The 14,647-nt window shown below is 37.4% G+C and overlaps 1 protein-coding gene across 1 annotated transcript in view; it reads right to left on the bottom strand.

Annotated features, from left to right (window-relative positions):
- Positions 1–14,647, bottom strand: part of UPF2 (UPF2 regulator of nonsense mediated mRNA decay) — a 96,309-nt gene that overhangs the window by 52,613 nt on the left and 29,049 nt on the right. Inside the window, exon 9 of the mRNA XM_019972912.2 lies at positions 3,688–3,796. Coding sequence (XP_019828471.1) covers positions 3,688–3,796 — 109 coding nt within the window. The remainder of the gene's footprint in view (positions 1–3,687; positions 3,797–14,647) is intronic.

Below are 14,647 nucleotides of genomic sequence, written 5' to 3'. Positions count from 1 at the left end.
AAAAACCAGATTTCAAAAATGTTGAAGAGTGAGGGTGATTATGTCTGTATTTAAGTAAAAGTTGTCTTCTCCATTATTAAAGAAGCAGCCCTTGCTAAAAATATGGAGAACACAGAAAACTAGAAAGGAAAAGAATTTCTCATAAGTCCACTATCTAACAGCCACTGTTAATACACTGATATATACTTTTTTCTATTGGTTACTTTCTAAGTATTTTAACATAACTGTAAATTTATTATGTTTAAGACTTTAGAGCTTGCTTTTTCTCCCCCGGAAAAGTACTTTATATATGATTTGAAAACTTTTTGGTAAATAAGACTTTCAATGGCTCTATATCATTTCAGCATTGTGATTATACAACCATTTTCTTAATCAATTGTTGGGCTTCTAGATTATTTTCCTTTTTTCCCCTATTACAATTCATGATGTGAATAAAGCTTTTGGGGTACTCAGTATCATTTGCTTAGAACAGATTCTCAGAGTTGTCTACTGTATGAATACCTCCAATGATTTTGAAACATACTGCCAAATTCCTTTCTTCAAATTCCAATCTCAAGTATATGTGAATGGTTTCTCATTTCTATTACCTTCACTAACCAATTAGTCAAATTAGCAAATGTGTTGTTTTAACTAGAATTTCTTTGACTACCAGATAAGAGTTTATACAGTTGTGCCAACCAGCATTTTTTCTCAGATGAGGTTCTTAAGCAAGAAGCAAATAGGATCAGATTGTGACAATATGTTACAGCTAGAGAGAAGGCAGAGATGGCAAACCTGGTTACACAGCTATTCTAGTTCAAGCTACAGAGAGTGAAAGACAGTGGCACTGGGACTGAAGGACAGACACTATCCTAAGGACGTGTTTTAGAAGGTATTATCAATAGAATTTGGCAAACACGGGTTCCTGAATGTCAGAGGGGCAAAAGTAGAGCTATTTCCCTTGGTGATTATATAAACTATATTGCAAATTTACAGGAAGAATACAGAAGTTTGTAAGAGGAAAGGAAAGACAGATATTTTTTAAAAGAAAATGAGTTTGTCTTATGGATGTATTTAGCTAAAAGTACATGACAACTTATTAAGTACCAGGAGAGAGGCTCTGGTAAGACACAGGTACGTGAGGCTGCTGGGAAATAGATACCAACCAAACCCCGGGGAAACTGCATTCTGTCAAAAAGGAGTGTGGAGGAAGAATACTACCACATAAACTCAGCTGGAAAAAAGAGCAAGGGGATACTGAGGAAAGTAGTCAGAAGTGAAAAGCAGGAGAGCGTGGTTCATAAAAGGGGTCATTATTATTATAAGGACATCTGTGTCTGGGCACCGTGTGATGAGCTTTGTAAGCATTATCTCATTTAATCACTGAGAACAATCCTATTTTAAAAGATAAAATTATCTCATTTAATAAAAGGAAACCGGGGTACGGAGCATTTAAGTAACTTGGCCATTGTGATGGAGCCAGTGATAGTCAGAATCCTCAGGGACATCAACTAGGATGAGGTGCTTAGGAGAGCAGTGAAGGTTTCTGCCAGGGCACTATGATGGGAAACAAAGAGCAACTGTCAGAAGTGTGAGAGACAAGTATACTCTACAGCACTCGAATAAGAAGGAAATTAAAGAGGATGGGGAGGGGTGCAGGTGTGTAAAAATTCTTGTTTATACCTTATTTTAAAGATAGGACAGTGCTGAGCACATTTACTGCCTGATAAAAAGTCAATGGAAAGTCTGCAGATCTGAGGGTGGGAAAGGCTGGATCAAGAAGCAGCAGAGGTGATGGAAGACACCAAGTGCCCTGCTCCTCTCCCCTGAGAGCAGCGTCTCCCAAATACTCTCTGGAATCCTGATACTCTCCTCCTTATACTGAAACCTTACAACAGTAACAAACATGCCATTTCCCTTAACTCTCACCCCAATTTTCAAAGATGGGACAGAAGTACACAAGAACAGAATTTTCGTAATTTTAGGTTTCTCACCAAAAGCACTAATCATGTGTGGTCCAGCAACTTGTATTTTGTTTGACTGTAGCTTTGGTGGAGGGGTATGTGTATGTAACTCATACAATATTGTCATACTGCTGCTGCTGCTGCTAAGTCACTTCAGTCGTGTCCGACTCTGTGCGACCCCACAGATGGCAGCCCAGCAGGCTCCCCCGTCCCTGGGATTCTCCAGGCAAGAACACTGGAGTGGGTTGCCATTTCCTTCTCCAATGCATGAAAGTGAAAAGTGAAAAGGAAGTCGCTCAGTCGTGTGTGACTCTTGGTGACCCCATGGGCTGCAGCCTACCAGGCTCCTCCATCCATGGGATTTTCCAGGCAAGAGTACTGGAGTGGGGTGGCATTGCCTTCTCCAATATTGTCACACTGTCTGCTAGTAAAACACTGTCTTGTCTGTATCTGCCTGATGGGATATCAACTATATGCCTTCAGGCCCATCTGCCCCTAAACTAGTAGCGTTTATCAAAATGTGTCTTTCTAGTGTATAGTCAGCCCCTTCCAGGAGGTTCACAGTGCTCATTATCCTATTAAAGCATTGAGAATTCTTACCATAAAGCAAAAGCAAAATGGTTTGACTTTCTTGATCTCAGTGTTTCCAAACTTTTCTAGACACAGAAACCTGTCCTTGTGTAGTAGTATCCACAAATGTCTGAAATACACTTCAGCAGAAAAGCTGGTTCGGAAAAATTTACCTACAAATCTCATACTAACAGATTAACACCTATGGCAAGAAGCCTTCAGAGACCACCTACCTCCACAGAGAATTTGCCTCCTCTAGACTCAAGGCACTGAGTCTCCAACAATTCATTTGGCAAGTAAGGATGCATTTCCTTATAACATCAATATACATTTAGGGTTTAATTTTTTATTCCACTCTTGCTTTTGTATTTATGCCTTATCTTTCTAATTATATCATGACAGTCCTGACCTCAAGAATTATTTCTGTTCTGGTGCTCAGCCCTACTACTGATGTGGTCAGAGTGAGTGTAATAAAGTACATATTGAGCACAGCAAACCCTTATGTGCATTCCAAGCAACTTGCTATATAAAGCTAAATTTTACAAACACAATTTTTCTACTGGCATTTCAGGTCTTTTCAAATTCTACCAATGTTCATTTTGTCACCCCTAAGATATCATTTTATTTCTTTCAAGCCAAGATGATGGGGTAACATGGGTCTGGGAGAACCACTCACAGACACTCTATTAAGAATCTTTAAGGTAAAGATTTTTAAGGCAAGAATCAATAAAAACATGGTCTCTGACCGCATTCACTGAGATCAAAACTTCATGTGCCCCAAACACAGGACCCAACACCTGGAGGCATCCTACTGGCACTGTGCCCTGAATCACGGCCAACCCTGTTTCTTCTGGTGACCCCAAGGAGGCCTGCTGGCTCTCCTGACCTTGGAGAATGGTTTTACTTTAAAAAAGCAAAGAGTACAGTACCTACAATGGGAAAACAAGGTAGCAGCAGCCACTCATCTCCAACTGGAATAGCATTTATAAAATTCAAGTGTTGCTGAACAGATTCACATTTTAAAAATTCAGAAGTCCATACATTCTGAACTGTTATACCACTATCAGATTTCAAAATGTGCTTACCAATAAAATAATCATATTCTTAAACTAAAGAATCCCCACTCATAAGTATATATATATAAAAAACATAAAATAAATGCTTAAATACATACATGAAATCTGAAATCCCCCCTCAGCATGGAACAAAGATCCTCTGCTACATCAGACATGCAGGGATGCAATGTAGCAACCAATCTTGCATAAAATGGTAGCAAATCCAACCTGCAAAAGTTATATGTGATATGTATAAAAAGCACACCAGAAATAACTCATTTTAAAATAATTTAAACTTTCTCAGATATAGTCACACATTAAAGATTATAAAAACTAGTAATCATACAGACATGCCCATTGATTGCCATCATAATGAAGTATTTGGAAATCCAATTCAATTTGCCTTGTGAAAGTTTATTAATCATCTGGTATTTTCCATTCAGTGCAATTATCGCACATCTGCAAATTTCATCAAGTATACAATTTTGATAAAAAATGAAATAGCAGAGAAAACATTGCTTAAAATTTTAATCACACAATACTGGGAAGATAAACATAAAGATAACTTAAAAAGAACAAAACAATCCTTTTAAAGCATTTCCTTCATTTATCCATGAAGAAGTTCTTTAGAAGCCTCAAAGTAAAGTAAAAGGGTTAACCAATAACCAAAAGAGTATCTAAGAAGTCAAAAAAAATCACAAAACCTATACACTAACTTATTTTACCCATTATAAAGTCCACTTGGACTCTCACATGGGGCTGACCTACCCTTTCTCTAGACAACTAGTGCAAATATGCATTGCTGCCACCCACTTTCATCTTCAGAGCACTTTCTTGCCAAATTTGGATACAACTCCAGGATTCAGCACTCCAGATAGCCAATACTAATTAGAATCAACACACAAACTAAAAATTTATTTTCCATTCCTGCCACACATTACTTTATAAAACTCGATTATCCAATGAGTCAACACTCAGCAGATCAGACTCTGAAAATGAGAAGTCATGAGGGAAAAAAAGCAGCAAGTAATGGGAGCTAACAGTGAGGAAGGAAGCAAAAAACTAGAAAAATTCAAAACAAGAGCTCAAAAACTACAACCCAAAGCCATTTAGAACAGACAGAAATAATTCTACAAGTCTTACACATCTTTGAATATATCATTATACTACAGAACCATAAAAATGGTTTATCATCAGAGAAAACTCTGCCTACCATGAAAGACTTAAATTAGATCTGGAAAATTCCCAGTGTGGATCGATATAAGCCTTAGCTGAGAGAAGGGACATGGTGAGGAAGGAAGAATGGAGATAAACTTGAAAGGTGGAGTTAAGGGAAGGAAAGTACTCGGAGCCTCAAACACTTCGTATTCCTCTTTGACCATCACAATTCTTTAAATTATCATTTATTTTTTCTTATGAACGTGCCAGGCCCTGTCCTAGGCATCTGATATCCATTATTTATCTTGTTGATCCTAATAACCATAATCACCACTTCAGAAATAAGGCTACAGATGCTGAGAAGTCAAGAATATGGTGCCTCCATAGTAGTACTTCAATATATTTTAAATTTATTCTATCCTTCTTTATGGATTCCCTTGTGGCTCAGCTGGTAAAGAATCTGCCTGCAATGCGGGAGACCTGGGTTCAATCTCTGGGTTGGGAAGATCCCCTGGAGATGGGAAAGGCTATCCACTCCAGTATTCTGGCCTGGAGAATTCCATGGATGGGTCACAAAGAGTCAACTATAACTGAGTGACATTCACTTCACTTTGTCCTTCTTTAAAGAAATGAAAAGCATAATCCACTCTGTAAAGAACTGAGATATCCTATAAAACACTCTTACAAATTTGTAATAATTTTCTTAACATCTGCTAGTACCAAAAAAAAAAAAATGCCTAGGGCAACTGCAGACTTCATTTTCAAGCATAATAGATGGATCCATACTAATATCAAATTTACTTTCTAAATTTTCAAACTTCAGTTAGAATATTACATTTTAATATATTGCTATTATATTTTAGTTACAATGTTGGTTTTCTTGTATTCCCTTTAGTAACAAATACTTTTTTTCCCTTCAGTTCATGATCAATTACAAATATAGGACTTTAAATCTGTGCCCAAGTTCTACCTCTCCCAACTGCCACAGTGCAGGTCAGAAAAATTAAAACTCAAAAATTAAGGTCATGGGATAACAAAGAGTTATGCACTGGGAGTTGAGAGGCTCAGGTTCTAATTCTCCCATACAGTACCTCTGTGATCTCAAGAACTGACCTGACCTCATCTCCTACTAGTCACTCCAGTCTCACCAGACTCCCACTAATCCTCAGAGCCTCAGTACTGGCTGTTTTCAGCAGCTGGAGTCCACTTTTCCCAAACACCTCTGCCACATACTCCCTCACACAGGTCAAGTCTTAGTTCCAATGACACCCCCTCCATGAGACCCGTTCTGAATATGCCACTGAAACTGCAAATCCATCCCACTCCCATCTCCTTATCCCACACTGTTTTTTTAAAAATAAAATTTATCACTTTCCAACATACACAGTTTACTTACTTGTTACGTTTGTTGTCTGTCACCCTTCCCACTAGAATGTAAGCTCCATGGGAAACAGTTTGTCAGCACTCAAAACAGTATGTGGAATATCGTAAGTGCTCGATAGATACATCTTAGATAAATACTGTTACCTCTTATTCTAAAATATTCTACAACACCTTTAGAAAATATCATCCTATTTCTCTAAGAATAATATTAATTGATCAAGTTTTATATTTTATCAATGAAGAGCTTATCAAATATCTTTTATGCATTTAGTGGGTTAATCATATAGTTTATTGTCCCTGCTGTTATACATATTAATAAATTTCCTATTTAAAGTATCTTTTCATTACTAAGATTAATTCTCTTTGATCGTGCTGAATTTTTATCTTTAATATACTAGTAAATATGATTTGTTAGTGTTTTACTTAGAATTTTTGTTTCGACACTTAAAAGTGAGACTGACCCATACTTTTGATTTCCATGCTCTTTTTTTGTTGTTGGTAAGATTTTGCCTATTTTTCCATATTTTTTTCTTTCCTATGTTCTGGCAAAAATGATAGAGCAGAGAAATTACTCTGGTAACTTTTTACATTTTCTTCCATAATCACTGGTCTATTTAATTTTGTGTTGAATTGATTTTGAAAATGTTTATGTTTTACAAAAAATTACCTGTTTTACTGAGGTTTTCAAGTGGTTTTTAACATTTCTAGCATTATCAGCTGGCTTATTCTTAAAGTTTTTATTGTTTTTTATATTTGCTAAATAGTTCTCTATTTGGATTTTTTTTTAAGAACTAGCTTCTGAGTTTACAAAATCAATTCTTGGTTGTCTTTTTCAGTGTATTTTTCAATAAAATTTGAGATTATAACATGTAGCATCAAAACCTAACTGAAGTATGTCATCTTTTTTCTTCTTTTCTTGGGCAAGTCATCTATAGTTTGCTGCATTATTTTCTTCTTCCAGTTAGTTCAATCTACTTCAAAGGTTTTTTCCAACCCTAAAAGAAAGACGGATAGACCATCCATTTTAAAGTAAAGCAGCCTGGCCTTACCTGGTGGCTCAGTGGTAAAGACTATACCTGCCAGTGCAGGAGACAAAGGTTCGATCCCTGGTCCAGGAATATCCCACATCCCATGAACAACAGAGCCTATGCTCTAGAACCCAGGAGTTGCAACTGCCGAACCCCATGTGCACTCAAGCCAATGCTCTGCAATAAGAGAAGCCACTCCAAGGAGAAGCCTGCACAGCACAACTAGAGAGCAACCCTCACCAACTACAGAGAGTCCACACAGCAACAAAGACCCAGCACAACCAAAAATATAAATAAAATCATATATATATTTTTAAAAAGTAAAGCAGCTTTTGCTATCCCCGGAGACTCACATCATTAAACTACTAACACAGGTCAGTGCTTTCAGCTTCAACAGGAACTTAAAAATTAGTTTAAGGAACCACTGCTGTTGCTGCTAATTCGCTTCAGTCGTGTCCGACTCTGTGCAACCCCATAGATGGCAGCCCACCAGGCTCCCCCATCCCTGGGATTCTCCAGGCAAGAACACTGGAGTGGGCTGCCATTTCCTTCTGCAATGCAGTAAAGTGAAAAGTGAAAGTGAAGTCGCTCAGTTGTGTTTGACTCTTAGTGACCTCAGGGACTGCAGCCCACCAGGCTCCTCTGTCCATGGGATTTTCCAGGCAAGAGTACTGGAGTGGGTTGCCATTGCCTTCTCCTTAAAGAACCAAGAGAGGATCTTAACTCTTTTAATTATACCTTTCCAAGTAGTCAGTAACTCTAGTTTTTGTTTCTTTTGGAGAATCCTCTACTCCTAGTAAATTCACCAAATCCTTTTCAAACCAAGAAGCTCCTAGTTCCTCTTTTACCACTATACTTTTTACAATTAAATGAACAGTTGATACTAAAAGTCATCTTGCCCCATTTAAACCTTTAAGTTCTGTGAATATTCATTACTTCACAAAGTAAGATCCCTTATGCTGTATATAATGTAAGAAATTACATACTTTTCAACATTCATAACTATTTAAGTAAAGTCTTCTGACTTTTTCACTTTCCTACAAATGCAAGCTCAAAGGGAATGGAGTGCTAAATGCTGTACCAATCACATAAATGTTATAAGACACTTCAATCAATATAAAAAGCAAATTTCTGCATTAAATTTTAAGCTAAATATATTTTATTTAACCTTTCTGAAAGTGAACTAGAAAATAAACTTAGATCCTTCCTTTGAAAACTGAATTTTAAAATCTTCTGAGTGATAAATATTTTTACCAGCAGTTAATGAGTGAACAATTTAAAAAGAATATTTCTTTTTTAAACAATAATAAAACCTTGCTTATACTTTCAAGCTCTCCCAAATCACACATTTAAGTACCCTACAAGCAGTTAATGATCATCAAGTAAGTAAACATCTAGTCACTAACTACAGGTAAAAACAAGAAAGCAGAATTACACGGTTTTGTTCCTGAGCGGGGCGGAGGGGCAGGGAAGTCTTAAAGGTTTTTAACTTCATAATCTATCAGGTTTTTAGCTGTTTTCTCTCTAAAATCTAAATGATTTAACTGTTGAAAGCTATTATATTTCTGTGCTCAAAAATGCCTGGAAAAAAATTAATGTGAAAGAACCCTGTTACTGCTTATTTGAAGAATACAAAGGTTTTTCTTCATAGAAAACACTAAAGCAGATGATGATTCAAAAGGGACAAAACAAAAAAAAATTAGATCATTTACTCTGAAACAGACAAGCAAATGCCCGGTAACTTTTCCCACAACGTTCATGCTCCTCATGCAACAGTGCCATCAAGTGGTACAGTGCTAACAGAGCTCCCAAAACTCAGTTTCTCATTCTTAGCAAGGGGAGCTTCAATTAGAAACTCTCTCCCCAAAAGTCCAGCAAATGCTCCTACAAGCTGGATCAGGAAAAGCTAAGACTGAAGTGAAGCACTTCACTGGTGAATAGTGTTCTGTCTATACTAATATAAAGAGACTCTGAACATCCACCCATCTGCTAAAACATGATAAAATCCACAGGTCTTCAAAGTCATGAAAACCAATACCAAGTTCATCTATTTTCAAAATGAAGAACTAAGAGATGCTTAGGAACGTTCCCTGATTCCGGCTGACTTCATACCTGAAAGTTCACTTAGGTGAGGGAGCCTTGGGGGGGGCTAGGAGTGTTTTCTACCTTGATCTAAGTGTGGATATACACATAATACTTAAGATGTAAACACTTTATGCCTTACGGTCCAGCAATCCCACTGCTGGGCATATATCCAGACAAAACTATAATTTAAAAAGATACTGCACCCCTATTTCACACAGCAGCACTATTTATAATAGCCAAGACATGGAAACAACGTAAGTGTCCATCAACAGGTGAATGGATAAATAAAGTAGTATAATGGAATACTACTCAGTCATTAAAAGTGAAATAATGCCATTCGCGGCAACATGGATGGACCTAGAGATCATCATACTAAGTGAAGTAAGGCAGGAGAAACAGAAATACCGTGATACCATACGCAGAACCTAAAAGACGACACAAACAAATGTATCTAAGGAACTGAAAGAGACTCACAGACAGAGAGAATAGATCTGTGGGTGCCAAAGGCACGGTCAGGCAGCGGAGGGGAGGATTGGGAGCTTGAGATTAGCAGACACAAACTAGTATATACGTGACGGATAAACAACAAGGGCCTACTCAACAGCACAGGGATATTCAATATTCTCTGATAAACCAAAATGGCAAAGAATATGAAGAGGAATATATATGACTGAGTCACTTTGCTATAGAGCAGAAATTAATGCTGGAAATCAACTACACTTTAATAAAATTTTAAAACAAGATATTAGCACTTTGTGTGAAATTTCAATTAAATGTGTAGACAGTTATACTACAAATTAACTATAGAACAATATGTAAATATATAATTAAGGGGATTGCTACAGATTTCATTTCAGTGGATTCATTCAAATTAACAGGCTAAGAGGTACAGTCCAGCCTTTTCAAAAAAAATTTAACCACTATTTATTTAATGAAGGAAGAACACAAATGAAAATTAAACCAGTGCTTCAGATCAGACCTTGAAGAACTGTAAGATGGAATAAATCAATCTTTAAAACTTTTGTCCTTCAAATGATACTAAGAAAGTGAAAGACAACTCACAGAATGAAAGAAACCATCTACAAATTATATCCCATAAGGGATATGTACAAAAAATATACAAAGAACTCGTTACAATAAAAAGACAAATAATACAATTTAAAAGGATTTGAATAACTTTCCAAAGAAGACAGACAAATGGCCAATAAGCACATGAAAAAATGCTCACAATCATTAGCCATTAGGGAAATGCAAACAAAACCACAATGAGATAAATTTCACTTCACACTAAGACAGCTAAAAGCAAAACAGCAACAGTAACAAGTATTGGTGAGGATATGGAGAAACTGCAACATTCATACATTTCTACTGGGAATGAAAAATGGTGCAACCATTGTGACAAACAGTTCACCAGTTACTAAAAATATTAAACATACATTTACCCTGTAACACAACAAGTCCACTCATAGATATATACCCAAGAGAACTGAAAACTATGTTCACACAAAAACTTGTATAGAGTCACAACAACACACTCATAATAGCTAAAAAGTGAAAACTGCTTAAACGTCCATCAACTGACAAATGGGTAAACAAAATGTGGTAGAGCTCTACGATGAAATACTATTCAGTCTTCCTTTTTAATACGTGTTATGACAAGACCTTTTAGAACTAACACCCAAAAAAGATGTCCTTTTCATTATAGGGGACTGGAATGCAAAAGTAGGAAGTCAAGAAACACCTGGAGTAACAGGCAAATTTGGCCTTGGAATACGGAATGAAGCAGGGCAAAGACTGATAGAGTTTTGCCAAGAAATGCACTGGTCATAACAAACACCCTCTTCCAACAACACAAGAGAAGACTCTATACATGGACATCACCAGATGGTCAACACTGAAATCAGATTGATTATATTCTTTGCAGCCAAAGATGGAGAAGCTCTATACAGTCAGCAAAAACAAGACCAGGAGCTGACTGTGGCTCAGACCATGAACTCCTTATTGACAAATTCAGACTTAAACTGAAGAAGTAGGGAAAACCACTAGACCATTTAGGTATGACCTAAATCAAATCCCTTATGATTATACAGTGGAAGTGAGAAATAGATTTAAGGGTCTAGATCTGATAGATAGAGTGCCTGATGAACTATGGAATGAGGTTCGTGACATTGTACAGGAGACAGGGATCAAGACCATCCCCGTGGAAAAGAAATGCAAAAAAGCAAAATGGCTGTCTGGGGAGGCCTTACAAATAGCTGTGAAAAGAAGAGAAGCGAAAAGCAAAGGAGAAAAGGAAAGATATAAACATCTGAATGCAGAGTTCCAAAGAATAGCAAGAAGAGCTAAGAAAGCCTTCTTCAGCAATCAATGCAAAGAAATAGAGGAAAACAACAGAATGGGAAAGAGTAGGGAACTCTTGAAGAAAATCAGAGATACCAAAGAACATTTCATGCAAAGATGGGCTCGATAAAGGACAGAAATGGTATGGACCTAACAGAAGCTGAAGATATTAAGAAGAGATGGCAAGAATACACAGAAGAACTGTACAAAAAAGATCTTCACAACCCAGATAATCATGATGGTGTGATCACTGACCTAGAGCCATACATCCTGGAATGTGAAGTCAAGTGGGCCTTAGAAAGCATCACTACGAACAAAGCTAGTGGAGGTGATGGAATTCCAGTTGAGCTATTCTAAATCCTGACAGATGATGCTGTGAAAGTGCTGCACTCAATATGCCAGCAAATTTGGAAAACTCAGCAGTGGCCACAGGACTGGAAAAGGTCACTTTTCATTCCAATCCCAAAGAAAGGCAATGCCAAAGAATGCTCAAACTACCACACAATTGCACTCATCTCACACGCTAGTAAAGTAAGGCTCAAAATTCTCCAAGCCAGGCTTCAGCAATATGTGAACTGTGAACTTCCTGATGTTCAAGCTGGTTTTAGAAAAGGCAGAGGAACCAGAGATCAAATTGCCAACATCCGCTGGATCATGGAAAAAGCAAGAGAGTTCCAGAAAAACATCTATTTCTGCTTTATTGACTATGCCAAAGCCTTTGACTGTGTGGATCACAATAAACTGTGGAAAATTCTGAAAGAGATGGGAATACCAGAACACCTGACCTGCCTCTTGAGAAATCTATATGCAGGTCAGGAAGCAGCAGTTAGAACTGGACATGGAACAACAGACTGGTTCCAAATAGGAAAAGGAGTTCGTCAAGGCTGTATACTGTCACCCTGTTTATTTAACTTATATGCAGAGTACATCATGAGAAACGCTGGACTGGAAGAAACACAAGCTGGAATCAAGATTGCCAGGAGAAATATCAATAACCTCAGATATGCAGATAACACCACCCTTATGGCAGAAAGTGAAAAGGAAATAAAAAGCCTCTTGATGAAAGTGAAAGTGGAGAGTGAAAAAGTTGGCTTAAAGCTCAACATTCAGAAAACGAAGATCATGGCATCCGGTCCCACCACTTCATGGGAAATAGACGGGGAAACAGTGGAAACAGTGTCAGACTTTATTTTTCTGGGCTCCAAAATCACTACAGATGGTGACTGCAGCCGTGAAATTAAAAGACGCTTACTCCTTGGAAGGAAAGTTATGACCAACCTAGAGAGCATATTGAAAAGCAGAGACATTACTTTGCCAACAAAGGTTCGTCTAGTCAAGGCTATGGTTTTTCCTGTGGTCATGTATGGATGTGAGAGTTGGACTGTGAAGAAGGCTGAGCGCCGAAGAATCGATGCTTTTGAACCGTGGTGTTGGAGAAGACTCTGGAGAGTCCCTTGGACTGCAAGGAGATCCAACCAGTCCATTCTGAAGGAGATCAGCCCTGGGATTTCTTGGGAAGGACTGATGCTAAAGCTGAAACTCCAGTACTTTGGCCACCTCATGTGAAGAGTTGACTCATTGGAAAAGATTCTGATGCTGGGAGGGATTGGGGGCAGGAGGAGAAGGGGACGACGGAGGATGAGATGGCTGGATGGCATCACTGACTCGATGGACGTGAGTCTCGGTGAACTCCGGGAGTTGGTGATGGACAGGGAGGCCTGGCGATTCATGGGGTCGCAAAGAGTCGGACACGACTGAGCGACTGATCTGATCTGATGACATGGATGAACCATGAAAACATCATTCTAAGACAAAGAAGTGAGGTGCAAAAGGCCACAGATTTTATGATTTCACTTACAAGAAATACCTAGAATAGGTAAATCCATAGAAACTGAAAGGAGATTAGTGGTTTCTTAGGACAGGGGAGAGAATGGGGAGGTGGGAAATGGAACTGCTTGCTAAAGGATGTAAGGTTTCTTTTAGGGGGACGAAAATCTCTTAAAATTTTATTATTGTGATAGTTAAATATATTCAAAAGACTAAACTGTATATACTTTATAGTGGTGAACTGCACTGGTAAACTGTTATGAGAATTATATCCGAATAAAGCTGGTTGCTGTTATTTTTTAAACTAAAAAACATAATAATAATAACTATGAAGACGTTCTTAAGATTTATTTAGTTTAGTGCTTCCTTAACCAAACTATACACACAAGGTAAGGCAGCTAAATTCTCTATCACATATACACACATATAAAACCTTTGGGTCCTCATAGGCACTCAAGTAACTATTAAATAACTCATTCTGGGTTTTTTTTGGTCAACTCAGACTAGACGGACTAAACAGACAAAGAGGGACTCCTGGCCATAGAGAAAAATAAAGACACTCACTAGGATTCACGTCCCTTACAGGAAGGGGAGGGAAATGCCACACAAAGAGGGAGGCACCCCCCCTTTCCCAAATATGTTTGAGAATGTTCATGAAAACTGACTGTGTAAGAGGCCACAAAGAAAATTTCAAAAACCTTCAAAAAGCAAAAATCACACAGTATTCTCTAATCACAGTACGATAAAAATATGAATTACTAACCAGGTCAGAAAATGAAGAATTTCTAGAAAACACAAAAATAGAAATCACATGTCAGAACTAACAGATACAGCTAAAACCAGGGTAAGAGGACAGCAATGTATTAAATGCCAAAAAAGGAACAAAATGAATGAAAGAAAACAAAAAAGAAGAAAATAAAGATAAAATCCAAAAATAATCAGTAGGAAAATAATAAAACAGTAGACTACATAGGTAATCTAGAAACTGGGTTTTTGTGTGCATGTGTGTGAAAAAAACTAAAATGAATAAACCACTAGCTAATAAAGAGGATGAAGAAAGGAAAAATACAAAAACAGGATTGTTTGTAATGGCAAAGACTGGAATGTCCAAAATGATTAAATATAGTACATTCATAAAAGTTAACTCCTCCTAAATTTAAAAGAAAGTAACAATAGAAGTCTTTATTATTGATACGAAAAGATTTCCAAGCTATACTGTTAAGTGAAAATAGTAAAGTTTGGAAGAATAAGTACAGTA

The sequence above is a fragment of the Bos indicus genome, chromosome 13 (genome assembly GCF_029378745.1).
Source record: "Bos indicus isolate NIAB-ARS_2022 breed Sahiwal x Tharparkar chromosome 13, NIAB-ARS_B.indTharparkar_mat_pri_1.0, whole genome shotgun sequence".
In the NCBI taxonomy this organism is placed as follows: Eukaryota; Metazoa; Chordata; class Mammalia; order Artiodactyla; family Bovidae; genus Bos; species Bos indicus.
Note: the sequence above shows the minus strand (reverse complement) of the source record. Positions and strands in the feature narration are given on the sequence as shown.